Source organism: Manis pentadactyla, chromosome 12 (genome assembly GCF_030020395.1).
Source record: "Manis pentadactyla isolate mManPen7 chromosome 12, mManPen7.hap1, whole genome shotgun sequence".
Lineage (NCBI taxonomy): Eukaryota > Metazoa > Chordata > Mammalia > Pholidota > Manidae > Manis > Manis pentadactyla.
This window is the reverse complement of record NC_080030.1, coordinates 34,977,697-34,992,728: the sequence shown is the minus strand read 5'-3', so window position 1 is coordinate 34,992,728 and position 15,032 is coordinate 34,977,697. Positions and strand designations below refer to the sequence as shown.

Genomic DNA, 15,032 nt, shown 5'->3' with positions numbered 1-15,032 from the left:
TAACTGGGATTTGGTTTTTATTAATGATTCAATTTCCTACTAGTAATTGGTTTGTTTAAATTTTTTATTTCTTCATGATTCAATCTTGGTAGGTTGCATATACCTAGGAATTTATCCGTATCTTCTAGGTTGTCTAATTTGTTGTCATTTAATTGTTCATTGTAGTTTGTTATGATCCTTTATATTTCTATGGTATCCATTGTAATGTCTTTTATTTCTGTTTTTATTTATTTGAGTCATCTTTTTTTTTCTTGGTGTGTCTAGCTAAAGATCTGTAAATTTAATTTATCTTTTCAAAGAAAAACATCTCTTAGTTTTATTGATTTTTAAAATATTGTTTTAGTCTCAATTTCACTTATTTTTGCTCTGATCCTTTTTATTTCCTTTCTTCTTCAACTTTGGGCTTAAGTTTGTTTTTACTTTTCTAGTTGCTTGGGATGTAAAGTTAGGTTGTTTATTTGAGATTTTTCTTGTTTCTTAATGTTGGCATTGCATGTCACCTTGAAGAGTTCCCTTAATATTTGTTGTAAGGCCAGTCTAGTGGCCATGAAAATCTTCAGCTTTAGTTTGGAAAACTCTTTATCTCTCCTTTAATTCTAAAGGACAACTTTGCTGGGTAGAGTACTCTTGGTTGGCCTTTTTTTTTTAATTTCAGTACTTTGCATATATCACCCCACGCCCTCTGGCCTGCAGTGTCTGCTGAAAAGTCTTAGTCTTATGGGGGTTCCATTGTACATAACAAGCTGCTTTTTTCTTGCTGTTTATAAGATTCCATTCTTGTCTTTAACTTTTGACAATTTCATTATAATGTTTCTCATTGTGAATCTTTTTGGATTCATCTATCTGGTATATTTTGGGCTTCTTGGATCTGAATGTCTCTTTCTTTCCCCAGGTTAGGGAAGTTTTCAGACATTACTTTTTAAAAAAAATAAGTTTCTGTCCCTTGTTTCTCTCTTCTCCTTCTAGGATTCCTATGTGAATATTGGTCCCTGTGATGGTGTCCTTTAAGGTATCTTTACTGTTTTAAATTCTTTTTTCTTTTTGCTGCTCTGACTGGATGACTTTCACTTCCTTGTCTTTGAGTTCACTGATCCTTTCTTCTGCTTCATCTAGTCTCTTACTGAACTCCTCTATTGTATTTTCAGTTCAGTTATTGTATTCTTCAGTTCTGTGATTTATGTTTGGTATTTTAAAATACTTTCTATCTCTGTTGAAATTCTCATTTTGTTCATGTACTGCTTACCTTATGGTGAGCATCTTTATGACTGCTATGTTGAATTCTCTATCAGATAAATCACTTAATGTGCTTCATAACCATTTGTTTCTGGAGATTTTATCTTGCTCTTTTGTTTGGAACATATTCCTCCATTTCTTCATTTTTATTGACTCTCTTGTTGGTTTCTGCACATTAGATAAAGCAGCCACCTCACCTGATCTTAACAGAATTGTCTCATGTAGAAGATGAACCTCATCAATCAGCTGGCCTTAGCTCCTAGTAGTCCTCTCACACTTCTGAGATTGTACAAGCCTCCTTCTTTGTTCTTAGTGGCTTCTAGTAGTTGAGGGTGTTCTATGATCTGTCAGGATACCAAAAGGGGAGGGTTGCATTCAGCATACAGATGCAGGCTGATTAGAAGCAGAGCCCCCAGGCAGCAGCTGAGAAAGTACATAGTTAAGCCCCTTCCAGGGAGGATCTGGCAGCTGGATGTCTTTGCTTGTTTCCTCTGTGCTGAGCCCAGTTGTATAGCTGCAGCTTGGTGGTGGTGCTCCTGCTTATGAATTGCTATGAATTGTTGCTTTGTTTGCTAAAGTCCTGCAGGAATTGTGAATGCAAGCCCATTTTGTTATTAGGGCTTGGTGACCCAGAGGCCCATCCTTCAGATGGAAGTTGCAAAACTTGTGGTTTCAGATGTGTGTACAAGTGTCTTCCAGGGAGATCTGGTCACTTAGTTCTATAATGGAATGTGCCGAGGTTGGAAGATGGGAAAGATGTCTGCTGGCTTCCCTGGTCTCTCAGGAGAATCTCAGCCAACCCTTAGATGCCTGAAGCTTGGCTCTCAGGTGACAGCTTTGAAAGTATTTAGATATGTCCCATTCAGGGAAAGATGGGAGACAGGGGATAGGCAGTTAAGAATTGCTTTTTTGTTTGCTACAGTCCTGGGGGATCCATGAATGGAAGACTCTTGGCTATCAGAGCCAGGAATCAGAGATTCTTTGCGTAGCAGCTGTAAAAGCTGGGGTGCAGACATATGCACGAGCTCCTTCTTGGGAGATACTGGCAACTTGTAGCAGATTGGAGGGAGAACGTGGGAGAGGTATCCCCTGGCTTCCCCAGTTTTTTTTTTGAAGATCGAAGCCAACCTATAGTGATAGCTGAATTAGAAGCTTGGCCCTGAACAGCCTCTTTCAAAGTGCAGATAAACATTTTTCATGGAAAAATTGGAAGATGGGCGATTTTACCTGCTCCCTCTGCAGGGAGCCCTTGGGGGACAGACATGATGAGTGCTTGTGTGCCCCTTAAGAAATGCTTCTTTGTTACAGTATTGTGGGTCTTATGGACAAAATACTTGCTGATTTTTAGAATTAGGTGTTTTGAGAGACAGTCCTGCTGGTAGGAGTCTTAATGGCTGTGGTGCTTGATGTGGGGTCCTTATCATTTGCTCCTCTGGGAGAATCTGGGGATGGGGTTCCCTCCTGATTGTACAGTGCAGTGTGAGCAACAGTGTGTCTCAGCCTCTCCTGCCCATTTTGATGTGGGTATTTTCTCATTCATCTGATGTGTAAGAGTCACTTCACTGGTTTCTGGACCACTTGCATAGGAATTGCTCCAGGTATAACAGTAGATTCAGTGTGTTTGTGTCAGGGGGATGGTCAGGAGGCTCCTATGTCACCATCTTGGTCAATTCCTCTCCATCCATTCTTGTAGAGTGTCTTCTGAGCTTCATAGTGAGGATGGAGTTGTGAAGGAGGGATTTGTCATTCATTCAACAACCACTTCATGAGTGCTTTCTATGTGCTAGGCACGGGGGGTTTAATAGGTACTAACTTTGCATTAACAAAGTTCAGAATTTTAGTGGAGATAGGCAAGTGATAGTTCAGTGCAATGATTGTAAAACAGTAGTATGTACAGTTGTCTGAGAGCTTCGCGGAGGTAGTGTAGTGGGCAGATGGCTTGATGGAGGAGGTAATATATGACCTGGGTCTGGAAGGTTAAGTAGGAACTTGGCAGGCAGGTGCACACAGCAACCTTACACCCTGTACACTTATTAATCAGAGACAGAAGTCAGTGTTCCAGAACTACTTGGATCAGATAAAACCACTGAAAACAATTTTCTTTGTGGCTTTGGACAGTGCCATTAAAACCTAGAAGTCTCAGTTTGCCTTCCTGTTGAATAGGTAGAGTAACATGAACTACTGAGAGCCACTGGGAGAATGAATCAATTTATGTGGTTTGCAAGAGCAAGTGTTTACTTATTAGAAAGACTCCAGAGGAAACACATGGAAGGAATGGAACACAGAGGAGAGCAAAAGGCAAAAACAAAAGGAAGCAAATGGAACGGGACTCTCATTAGCCTGTGATGAATTGATCTTCTGTCACTGATTTCCCAGACTCCCAGCAGTTTCAGCTTAAAGCTTGTTCAATATTTTAAAACCAATTTAAAACCAATTTTTGAGTTTGCTTAAAAAAATCATAGCATTAATCAAAGAATGCATTAAATTTAGGGTCAGGCATCCTAACTGATGGGAAAAGTCTGACTGGGTCCCAGGAGACATGGACTTGCCTGGATGCTTAACATGTAATATCAAAGGCAAGAAACCGCTCAGCTTTCAAGGGAGAACAGTGGAGAATAGCCACAAACACTTAAAAGAAAAATTTTACAAGTGAATCGAATAAAAGGAAATATGAAGACGACTAATGAGGGTATTTTGTTACTGATTAACAAAATTTAGACATGAGGATGCATCTGAGGCCTTCAGTCCCAAGAAGGGGTATGTGCTTAGATTTTTATTGTTAGGTGCATAGGGTCCTCTTCTCAAAGATTTCAGAACAATGGAATTGCAGAGGTCACCCACCGTTGGAGAGAAATGGAGAGAACAGAAAATACAATGGCTCTATTAAAATAAAAATCCCTTATTCTCTTACCAAATGGAACTGGGTCTTGTAGTTTGATGAAATAGCTTGTTTGGCTCACCCCTTTCTGTGTCTAAGAGTCGCTATGATGTAATAAGGGAAGTCCGGAGACACGGTAAAGCAGCCCACAGGGCATGTACTGCCTGCCTGTTCTGTGTTCTTTTCCTGTCTCTGCTCGGCTCATGGGCTGTGTCCTGAGGACCCCTTGCAGCTGTTTTGGCTGGGTGTGGCCAAGAGGGGACATCAGCAAGGGATCAGAGAGGGGGAGAGAGAAGGCAAGAGGTCTGTCCTCATTCCCTTCCCTCTTTTGGCCCACTTCTGGCCACACCGGACCCTCCATGACGACACCACCCACCTCCGTGTCTCCAGCTCTCAGCAGTGTCTCCCACGGGACCGCATTTCCACTTCTTGTACCTTCAGGGAGTCGTGACTCCCCACTGATGCTGGGCTCTGAGACCCCCCACATCGCCGTGGGTGCTTGTGAACCTTCCCCATCATGGTAGGTCATCCGTGGCCTTTCAGCTAAAATCTATGTGTCCATCTGAGTTGAAGTCTCTTTCCTGTGTGACTGGAATAAATTAGAGACTTGGGGAAAAATGGCAGCTGAAAACCCAAATAGTTGCCTTCTGTTGTCAGGCAGCGGTGGACCTGAAGACTTTCCCAGTTTGTTTGGTCAGTTTGCTTTGCTTTTGAATAAGAGGAATATGATCGGGAGCTCACAGCAGGAAGAGCCGCACTTCAGGGAGGCTTTGCTGCAAGGACGTATCTTCTTGAATTCTGGCTTGGTAGCTCTGTCCTGAATTAACTATTCCTCCTCTGAATCCCTGTCATACTCATTATTTGTGCAATACTTGTGTCATCTAATAAAGTGATATAAAGTCCATGAGACAGGGACTTTATACCCAGAGCCTAAAACAAAGCCTATTATAGGTGTTTAATATATATATTTGTGGAATGAATGAAATAATGTCTTTTTCTTTGCAGAAGCTACCATCAGTCAGCAAACATCTATTAAATGTCTATGGACCAGAGAAGATATTTGCCTCTGTGCCTTTGTCCATTTAGTGATTTCTGCTGGAAAATTCTTCATCATCCCTATCTTGCTGTCATCTTGATGAACTCTGACCCAGCTTCCATTATTTTTTCATGGAAGCATTACACAAAGCTATATACTTGCTCAACTTTGTTTTAGTGTATTACTGTCGTTATATGTTTTCCTGTAAGTCTTCCCTATGATTCCCCTATGAGCATCTCAAGAAAAATATACTTATATGCATTTTTCTAGCAGGATGCCTGGCTTGTACAAATGCTTGATTTAATGTTTGCCTAATAGATGATCTTGCAGCCCCAGGCCCCTGGATACTGGTCATCTATGCTCAAGGCCAGCACTGATTTTCATTTTCTCATTTTTCTGAATTGAACATTAAGTTTGTAATGGCTTTAAATGAAAATGAGATCCCTTAGTCTATTTTTTTTTTTTGGTATCATTAATCTACAATTACATGAAGAACATTACGTTTACTAGGCTCCCCCCATCACCAAGTCCCCCTCACAAACCCCATTACAGTCACTGCCCATCAGCATTAGTAAGATACTGTAGAATCACTACTTGTCCTCTCTGTGTTGCACAGCCCTCCCTGTGCCCCCCCCCCACATTATACATGCTAATCGTAATGCCCCCTTTCTTCTTCCCCATCCTTATCCCTCCCTTCCCACCCATCCTCCCCAGTCCCTTTCCCTTTGGTAACTGTTAGTCCATTCTTGGGTTCTGTGATTCTGCTGCTGTTTTGTTCCTTCAGTTTTTCTTTGTTCTTATACTTCACATATGAGTGAAATCATTTGGTACTTGTCTCTCTCTGCCTGGCTTATTTCACTGAGTATAATACCCTCTAGCTCCATCCATGTTGTTGCAAATGGTAGGATTTGTTTTCTTCTTATGGATGAATAATATTGCATTGTGTACACCAGTAAGAATCGCCACCATCCAAAAGACAAACAACAACAAATGTTGGCAAGGCTGTGGAGAAAGGGGAACCCTCCTACACTGCTGGTGGGAATGTAAATTAGTTCAACCATTGTGGAAAGCAGTATGGAGGTTCCTCAAAATGCTCAAAATAGAAATACCATTTGACCCAGGAATTCCACTTCTAGGAATTTACCCTAAGAATGCAGCAGCCCAGTTTGAAAAAGACAGATGCATCCCTATGTTTATCACAGCACTATTTACAATAGCCAAGAAATGGAAGCAACCTAAGTGTCCATCAGTAGATGAATGGATAAAGAAGATGTGGTACATATACACAATGGAGATCCCTTAGTCTTTTATACCAAGGTTGGTCGGCTCTTCTCAAATGAAGAATGAAGGGGGTTATAAGGTAGGTCAGGCGCCTGGATGGCTTTAAGTTAAGTAATGCCCTTCTTCACCTTACTGCTACTATGTTCAAATAAACAGACATTCGGGTATTGCTTTCTGGAAGCCTTGTCCACATTTGTGACCCTAAGAGTACGTGGCCGTGAGCTGATAGACCAACCCCATCTCCCAGCACCTCGGGCTCCAGTCTGGTCTGGCCCTTCTGGGCTGCAGTGGTCCTGTGGCAGGGGGTCTCAGAGGCAGCATTATTCCTGACATCAGTTCCTGTTGAGCTGGCATGTGAATGCCCCTGAGCCAACATACAGTCCACAGGAAGCAGGAGGAGCATTTGCTGCTGTGGTTACAGAAATGGCAATTCCGTCCCCTATCTCCCAAAAGGCTCATGGCCAACGTTTTAGGAGCTGATGAGAGGACCTGAATTTGCTAATTGTGTTTATTTAGTTGTGCTAATACTAAGTAAATACATTTGTAGAATACATTATAAGAATGCATTTCTTTATGCTTCGATTTTATAGCATTCAGTCTTGTAAAATTCTCTACTATAAAATTAAAATGTTCTGGAATTTCTATGTCTATTTAGGAGGCCGCTGTCAATAGAATGACTAAAGGATTTATCTGGGTAGATTTGGTGTTTAAACCTTTGTTAATATCTGTATCAGGAGAAAAGTAATGAGCAAATTCATCAACTGTGCTGAAATTTTTACTACTTTCCTCTAAGGTTTGGTCGATCATAATTAATAAATAAAAGAAAATGTATTTGCATTTCTCTAAGTCTAGTGCAGCACATTGGAGAGCAAGGCTCAGTAAACATGTTCTTTACCTAATCAAGAGTGAAATACAATTTAGCATAGCTCATGATATTGCTAAAAAACAATATCCTTGAATCATATAATACTTTTCCATGCATGTCATTCATGAAGATAGTTTTCACCAAAGATTTTAAACAAAGGCACTGCTGAAAAAAAATAATAAATGTGGGGTTAGGGTGGTTTATCTGATTTAGAGATTGTTAAATTGTTTTGTATCTCTTCTTCAAAGACTCCTCAGATCATGCTATGTTCCTGATCCTTATTCCTTATACTCTGGGGGAAAAACTATCCCTGAAGTAGCGTATTTCCTAAAGGGTCAGTGGGAAATCCCCGGCTCTCTCCTGGGGATGATGGGGAGAAGCCAGAGCCCCATCCCCATGGCTGGAGGCAGTACACCCGTTCTGGTTTTATCAGATTGGAACCTCCACGAGCTCCAGGAAAGAGCCCTGCCTCCCACCCACGTGAACTTTGCTCTGAGGAGAGAAGAGCACTCTACCTGAGTCACTGCTCCTGTGGCGTCAGTCAGGGCACTGCATTCGCCTTCGTGGTATGGTTCTTTGCAGTCCCGGCAGAAGACAAACTGCAGAAGAACACATGTGTGTTAGGGAGGGGGCTGCTGGCTGCATGTGGCCATAGCACATTTTCCAAGTTCATTATACTCATTTTTCTGTGTCTTTTGGCACATTTTTCTGTGCCAAATTATTTTTTGCAAAGAGAAATAGCTCTATTTTGACAGAATTGTTCACTATTGTTCCAAGCACTGTTCCAGAGATGAATGAATTACATTTTCTTCCTTCAAGATGTTTCTAGTCTAGCAGGAGAGACAGTAATGCAAATAAATACTTGTAATAAAGAGTAATTAGTGTTAGAATGTGAAGAAAATGATTTCATTCAAGAATTTCACATCCAATATTTGTTTACAGACATAGAGGATGTATATATCCATGTTAGTGGACTTATTTATTTATTTATTGTTACCATTAATCTACAGTTACATGAAGAACATTATGTTTACTAGGCTCTCACCTATACCAAGTCCCCCCCACAAATCCCATTACAGTCACTGTCCATCAGCATAGTAAGATGCTGCAGAATCCCTACTCATCTTCTCTGTGTTGTACGGCCCTCCCCGTGCACCCCCTCCCAAATAAATTCAGATGGCCAACAGACACATGAAAAGATGCTCCACATCGCTAATCATCAGCGAAATGCAAATTAAAACCACAATGAGATATCACCTCACACCAGTAAGGATCGCCACCATCCAAAAGACAAACAACAACAAATGTTGGTGAGGTTGTGGACTTATTTTTATACTGAAAGATTGTTATGGAGAGAAGAAATGAATTGTGACCCCTGAAAATTCATATGATGAAGTCTTAACCCCCAGTACCTCAGAATGTGACTGTATTTGGAGATGGGCCTTCAAAGAGATAAGACAGATAAAATGAGGTCATTAGGGTAGCCCCAATGCAGTATGACTAGTGTCTGTACAGGAGGAGATCAGGACCCAGACAACTCGTGGACTGAGAGGTGGGCATGTAGGACCCAGCTAGAAGGCGGCCGTGCGCAAGCCAGGAAGAGAGCCCCACAGGGAGCCGTCCCTGCCGACGACTTGTCCTCAGACTTCCAGCCTCCAGGGCTCTGAGAGAACAAATTCCTGTTGCTGGAGCCCCAGTCTGGTTTGGTGGCCACAGGACCCTCACAGGGGTGCTGGCGCGGGTCCTCTCATCTGGTGGTGGGGCTCCTTTAAGTGTTTACACACCAGGGGCGGAGACCAGGGGTCAGGTGCCCTCCACCTCCACCTTCCAGGGAAGGAAGCTGTCCTGCTCTGGCCTCGAATTACGGGGCTCCTGCAGAACTGCTTCACTGTCACCAGCCGTGCTCTGGAGGTTGCCGGGGTGGCTGAGCTGTGGGCTCTGTGTTCTGACAAACGGAATTGGAGGCGTCATCCCATCACGCACCTTGGGAAAGCTACCTTGGCATCTTTGACTCAGTTTCCCCCTCTGCAGGGGGACAGCATGTGCTGCAGCCACGCCTGGTGTGCAACATGCCCTGAGCTTTACGGAGAGGCTGGACAGGGACTGTTTTCCCCGTCCCGTTTCACAGCCGAAGGAGGAGCTGCCTCACTGGGAAACAGGCTCCCTCCAGCAAACCCTGCTCTGACTCGCTGGGGAGCAGCACGTCTCAGAGCAGAGAGGGTATTCAGAGGAGATACTCTAGCAGGGAATAGAGCAAGGTCAGTGGGCATGGGATGTGGGCAATGCTGGTGGTTTTAAGCACAGGCCCAGAGTGAGCTGATGCTCCTCCCAGGAGAGGTGGGTTCTGGGTCTCCGGTGCTTAAACATGGGTGGGCTGCTTCACTGAGAGCACATGGTGGAAGTGGTAGTGTGTCCCGTCCCTTTTTGGGTCTTGCCTTTAAGAAACTGGCAGCTTCCACTTCCTGCCTCTTGGGACATTTACTCTTAGAGCCCAGCCATCTGGGAAGAGACTCCTGCGGAGAGGAGCTGAGCCCCTGGCCAGCGGCCCTGGCCGGGATTTTAGCGAGGAGCCAGCACCGGCCCGCCAGCCGTGTGTCTGAGCCATATTACGAGCGGATCTTCCAGGCCCTGGATGAGCTGCCCCAGCTGATGCCACATGGAGCAGAGACAAGCTGTCTTCACAGGGATTTTTACAGGTTTGTGGGCAAAAGCAAAATAAGCAAGACAGGAACAAGAATGTTGCTGCTTTAAATCATTAAGTTTTGGGGTGTTCTTTACATAGCAATCCATAGCTGATATAGCAATGGCACCAAAAGCCTGGATGAATCAAAGAACTCCCAGAGGCTTGTAAGTGCTCAAGTGACTATTCTATACCTAGAGCCAGGGAGCTGGCTCAGTTCTGCCTAAGGGAAGATTGATGAGAAAACCTAAAAACCTCAAAAACAAGCAGGATATAGAAAAAACTGCTTTATCCCAAACGCATCACCATTTCTCCTTGCTTCAAAACCAGATTTCCCTCCTTCCCATGTCCCATTTCTGTTTTAATAACTCATCAGAAAATTATTTTAATCTCAGGGCATATCAAGCCAGAAAGGCAAGTATTTTATCAGGAAAAGGCCCTTCCTACATATAGATATGCTATGTCTACCTTCCAGTCATCACTTGCAGAGTATTAGAATCTTATTTCTTCTCACAGCAAAGAGCCTGCCCCAAAGCTTGTGGGTATAAATGGCATTTAAAGGTTCAGGTTGGTGAGGGAGGGCATTGTGTGAGGTTGTCCTTACACAGTTCCCAACACCACCAACTTTTAATTCCTGACACTTTTATTTTTCTTAAACTGAAAGATAATACAGAGAACAGTGAATTGAATTGATCTTAGGGTTTTCTCTCCAGATTTTTTATTTTTAATTGATGTCTCTGCTCATCTATGGGGTTTGCCTCTGACCCAGAATTCTGCTCTTACGTGTGCTATATTTAAAAAACACAGGCTGCCGGCTCAATCTCTGAGAAGAGCTCACTACGTTATTATTTCGCCCCACTGCGTTCTGTGGAAGCAAGTCTGATCCCTTGGCGTGACAGGGAAAACGCTTCACATCTTATTAGTTAGTGGATGAGATATAAAATCAGTTTCATGGTAGAAGAACACCCTGGAGGTTGATCAGTTTGTCAGAATAAATAGGCCTTTCCTGACATAAAGACATTAAATTCGCTTCCACACTGGTACTGAAGAAGGGACTATAAAAAAAATAACAGAAAAGAAAAAGCACGTAAAAATTAAGCCCTTACCACTCCAGCATGGCAAAAAGCAAGTAAAAGCTGCAAGAATATGCTGGTAATAATTTCACATTAATGCACCTGTGAATTTGTTTTTATTCAGAGAGTATAACTTAGATGTAGATACATCACAGAGTGGCCTTTCTACTTAAATACTCAAGCGCTCTGCGGTGCCACAGCAAACCCACAGAGGCGCAGTGGGGAATTTTACATTTTTGACGAAAACACAGTGATACTCAACATCTGCTGGGCACTGCGAACGACTAACTTAAGGCCATCCGTTGTGTTAATGATCACCCTCCTTTGGATGACATTATATCTTTGCAAAGCTGGGTTTTTGGAGGTTACTGTGATAAAACACAACAGCTATCCTGTGAACATCTCTTTGGAACAGGATATGTAGTTGTTCAGAATGAAACAATACTTTTTTCTTTTAGTTTATGCAAACAATTTTTTAAAATGACTCTTTAGCTGCTAAGACATTAATTCTTATTATGTCATTCGGACCTTCATATTTAATCAATGAAACTGTTATGCATTTCTTTGGCCTAGGAGCATCATGAAAAACTTCCTGATCCACATCGTGGGGAAGGGTGTGTGTGTGTTAAGAGAGGAGGTTTGGGGAGCTCTGGCCTGGACAGACACAAAACTTGAGATGATGTTTTGGGCCAGTGGCACAGATGTTTCTAGAGAAAGCTTGAGGAGGAGATAGACCTGGCCCCAGGATTTTCACAGTCACTCTGCTGGCCTGCCTATGTCTCTTAGGTGGGCACATGGATATTGTTTTAACCAGTGAAGTAGAAGGCTGCAGCTACACAGGGACTCACTTTTAATTAACTATGGCCTCACATTTGCTGAGGGTCTCTTAAGTTGCCTTATGAGGAAATACTCAATGAATCAGGAGACCATACGTTTATATAGCAGACTTTTCCTGGATTATTTTCTCTTGAGATCTGAGAAATGCCACCAGTTTCTGCAGGGTTTTTTTTTTTAAGAAGTTTTAAAAAGCCTTTTAAAAATTATAAAAGTAGTACATATTTAAAACATTGGTTCTCTAAATTCTATCCATTTCTAGATTTGATTAGAGAGCAATATGCACGGACAGTATTATCTTAAATCCTATGATGTTAGTTTTACTTGTCGACGTGGTTACGCTATAGTCCTCAGTTATCCAATCAAATACTAATCTAGGTATTTCTGTGAAGTTATTGTGTAGGCGTAGAAGGTCTATAATCAGTTTGTTTTAAGGAAGAAAGATGATCCCAGATAATCTGGGTAGGCCTGGTTCAAACAGTTAAAAGGCTTTAAGAACAGAGCTGAGACTTTCCCAAGAAGAGTCTGTGTGGGGATAACAGCTTCAGGTTGAGCCAGCCTGCTGTTCCTGGAAGCCTGCACTATGGAGTTGGGACTTGCCTAGCCAGCCCCATAAGCACGTAAGTCAATTCCTTGCAATCATTCTCTCTCTGTCTACATATAGATATAGTAATATAGAGATCTATCTATCTATCTATCTATCTATCTATCTATCTATCTATCTATCTATCTATCATCTATCATCTATCTATCTCTATCTATCTATCTATTATCTATCTATCTATCTATCTATCTATCTATCTATCTATCTATCTATCTATCTATCTATCTATCTATCTATCATCTATCTGTCTATCTATCTATAGCTCTATGGGGATGGCTGAGCATTTCTATATATCTATAGCTAAATATTTAAATTTACACCATCTATATCTATATATCTGTCTATATCATCTCCTACTGGTCTGCCTCTCTGGTGGAATTCTGACGGATACAGCTCAGCTCCAATAGAAAAGTATTTCACTAGGTCATTCTTTTGCAAACTGAATTAAAAATAAGTACTTGAATTTTCTCTGTTATTTGTAAAATTGTAGTTCAAACCTTTTTCCATGTTTGTTTTTAATCCCAAGTACCCACAGGACAGTTCTTAGAGTCCAAGACCAGGACAAGTTCATCACTCTTAATAGCATGATTGTTTCCCTTTATTTGACAATGAACATGCTAACCTAATACGTTTTTGTCTTTGGCTTAGCTGCCTGGGAGGTCGGTGCCAAGCTTCTCAATTAACTGCAGTAATTAGCTCATCCTAGGTGCCTAAGATGAGGTATAGAATTTAAAAACAACTATTGAGTTAATAACTATTTACTATATATAGCTAAGCCAAAGACAAAAATGTATTAGATTAGCATGTTCATTATCAAATAAAGGAAAACAATAATTTTCTATTAGGAGTGATGAACTTGTCCTGGTCTTGGACTCTAAGAACTGTCCTGTGGGTACTTGGGATTAAAAACAAACATGGAAAGAGTTTGAACTACAATTTTTCAAATAACAGAGAAAATAAGTTGTAAATAAGACATCCTTTTTTTCTCATAAGTAATAGCCGAACTATTCTTACCATTCAAGTCATATTTTTGCCTTGCAATTAATAGGTATTATTTACTTTTAAGACGAATAAAGTATTGGACTTGGCAACATAGAATATAGCCTAGTGTAACTCATGAAATCACATAGTAGATATTTATACCTTAAAAAATAAATATAATTTAATGTTTAAAAGTAAAGCCTTTGAAGTCAGAGACCTGGAGTCAGAGGCCTTTCTCTATCATTCATTATCTGTGTGATCCTAACATCTCTTTCTTTTATTTATTAAAAAGAAATTTCAATACAATTTCTGGCAGATAGTAAACATAATAAATGGCTTTCTCATAGAGTCCCTAATGCTTATTTTTTTTATTTTGGTACCATTAATCTACAGTTACATGAGCAACATTATGGTTATTAGACTCCCCCCATTATCAAGTCCCCAACACATACCCCATTACAATCACTGTCCATCAGCATAGTAAGATGCTATAGAATCACTACGTCTTCTCTGTGTTGTACAGCCTTCCCTGTGCACCTCCCCTACATTATGTCTGCTAACCTAATGCTTTATAAGTAATAAAAATCTACAGGAAGATTAACAAGGTGATAGTAAGGCACCTTGTTAATTAAAGCAATTACCAGAATACTGATAATGACTATTGTTAGATAAAAGTCTGGAATGAAACGGCAGGTCTCCTAGGAAATGCCAAGCTTGTCAATTTCCCAAAACTGTCATGTGGAAAGGGATGCTGGCCTCACATTGCTTGTATAGGTGCAGAGACATCTTCATCGTTGATCGCCTTAGATAATCTTGTATGACCATACAGCTGTATGAACTGCCTGTCATGTTGAGCATTCAATATCACGTCAGTAGAGAAGCCATTTGATTGATGTGTGAGTTTGATTTCCAATAACGCAGACATTCAAAAGGAGATGTATGTATATTTCCTCTTTGGAAATATGAAAAGGAATCAAATGAATGGCTTCCAAAGCGATTGGAACATTCAAGTGGCTGCTGATCAATAATAAAGTTGAGAGCCCATTTGTACCTATAAGTAATGACCCTCAAAATAAAGATTTGATCCTTCAAGTTGAATGATCTCTATATGAAAGCCCAAATTTCTTTGTGCCTATTTTCTGTCACGACAGCATCTATTATAAAAGCATTTTACTATGGGCCGTTTATTTTTCTTCCACAGCTCTGAAGTTCTGTGCTGAAAGAACAGGAGACAATCAAACACATCTCAGGACCCCTTACTGGAGTCAAGGGAAACATCAAAAGCATGAAGCACACATTTGTACTTTGGGAAGAGATCAGATGTTTTTCTTTTAGGTGTACGACTTTCCAGAAGATGGCAGCAGTGGTATATAAGATTTGGCCTCAGTGTGTCCAGAATAGTGTACCCAAAGAGTGAGGCTCCCCATGGATGACCAGCCACTGATATATGCAAAACTCATTCTGACAAGACAGTGCCACAGCACGGAAATGGTGTTAGATGGGAACACACTAGAACACAATTTTGGAAAGAAGAAAGTCAGGTTATTTCCTTTCAAGTACACAACAT

At 41.3% G+C, this 15,032-nt stretch overlaps 1 protein-coding gene across 3 annotated transcripts in view; it reads right to left on the bottom strand.

Moving 5' to 3' along the window:
* The window catches only part of PRKN (parkin RBR E3 ubiquitin protein ligase), a 1,272,120-nt gene that overhangs the window by 19,625 nt on the left and 1,237,463 nt on the right, over window positions 1–15,032 (bottom strand). For 2 of the 3 annotated variants that reach the window (XM_036886760.2, XM_036886759.2), the window contains exon 10: window positions 7,809–7,892. The exons of the other annotated variant lie outside the window; for it this stretch is intronic. In XM_036886760.2, the coding sequence (XP_036742655.2) occupies window positions 7,809–7,892 (84 nt within the window). The remainder of the gene's footprint in view (window positions 1–7,808; window positions 7,893–15,032) is intronic. 3 annotated transcript variants of the gene reach the window in all.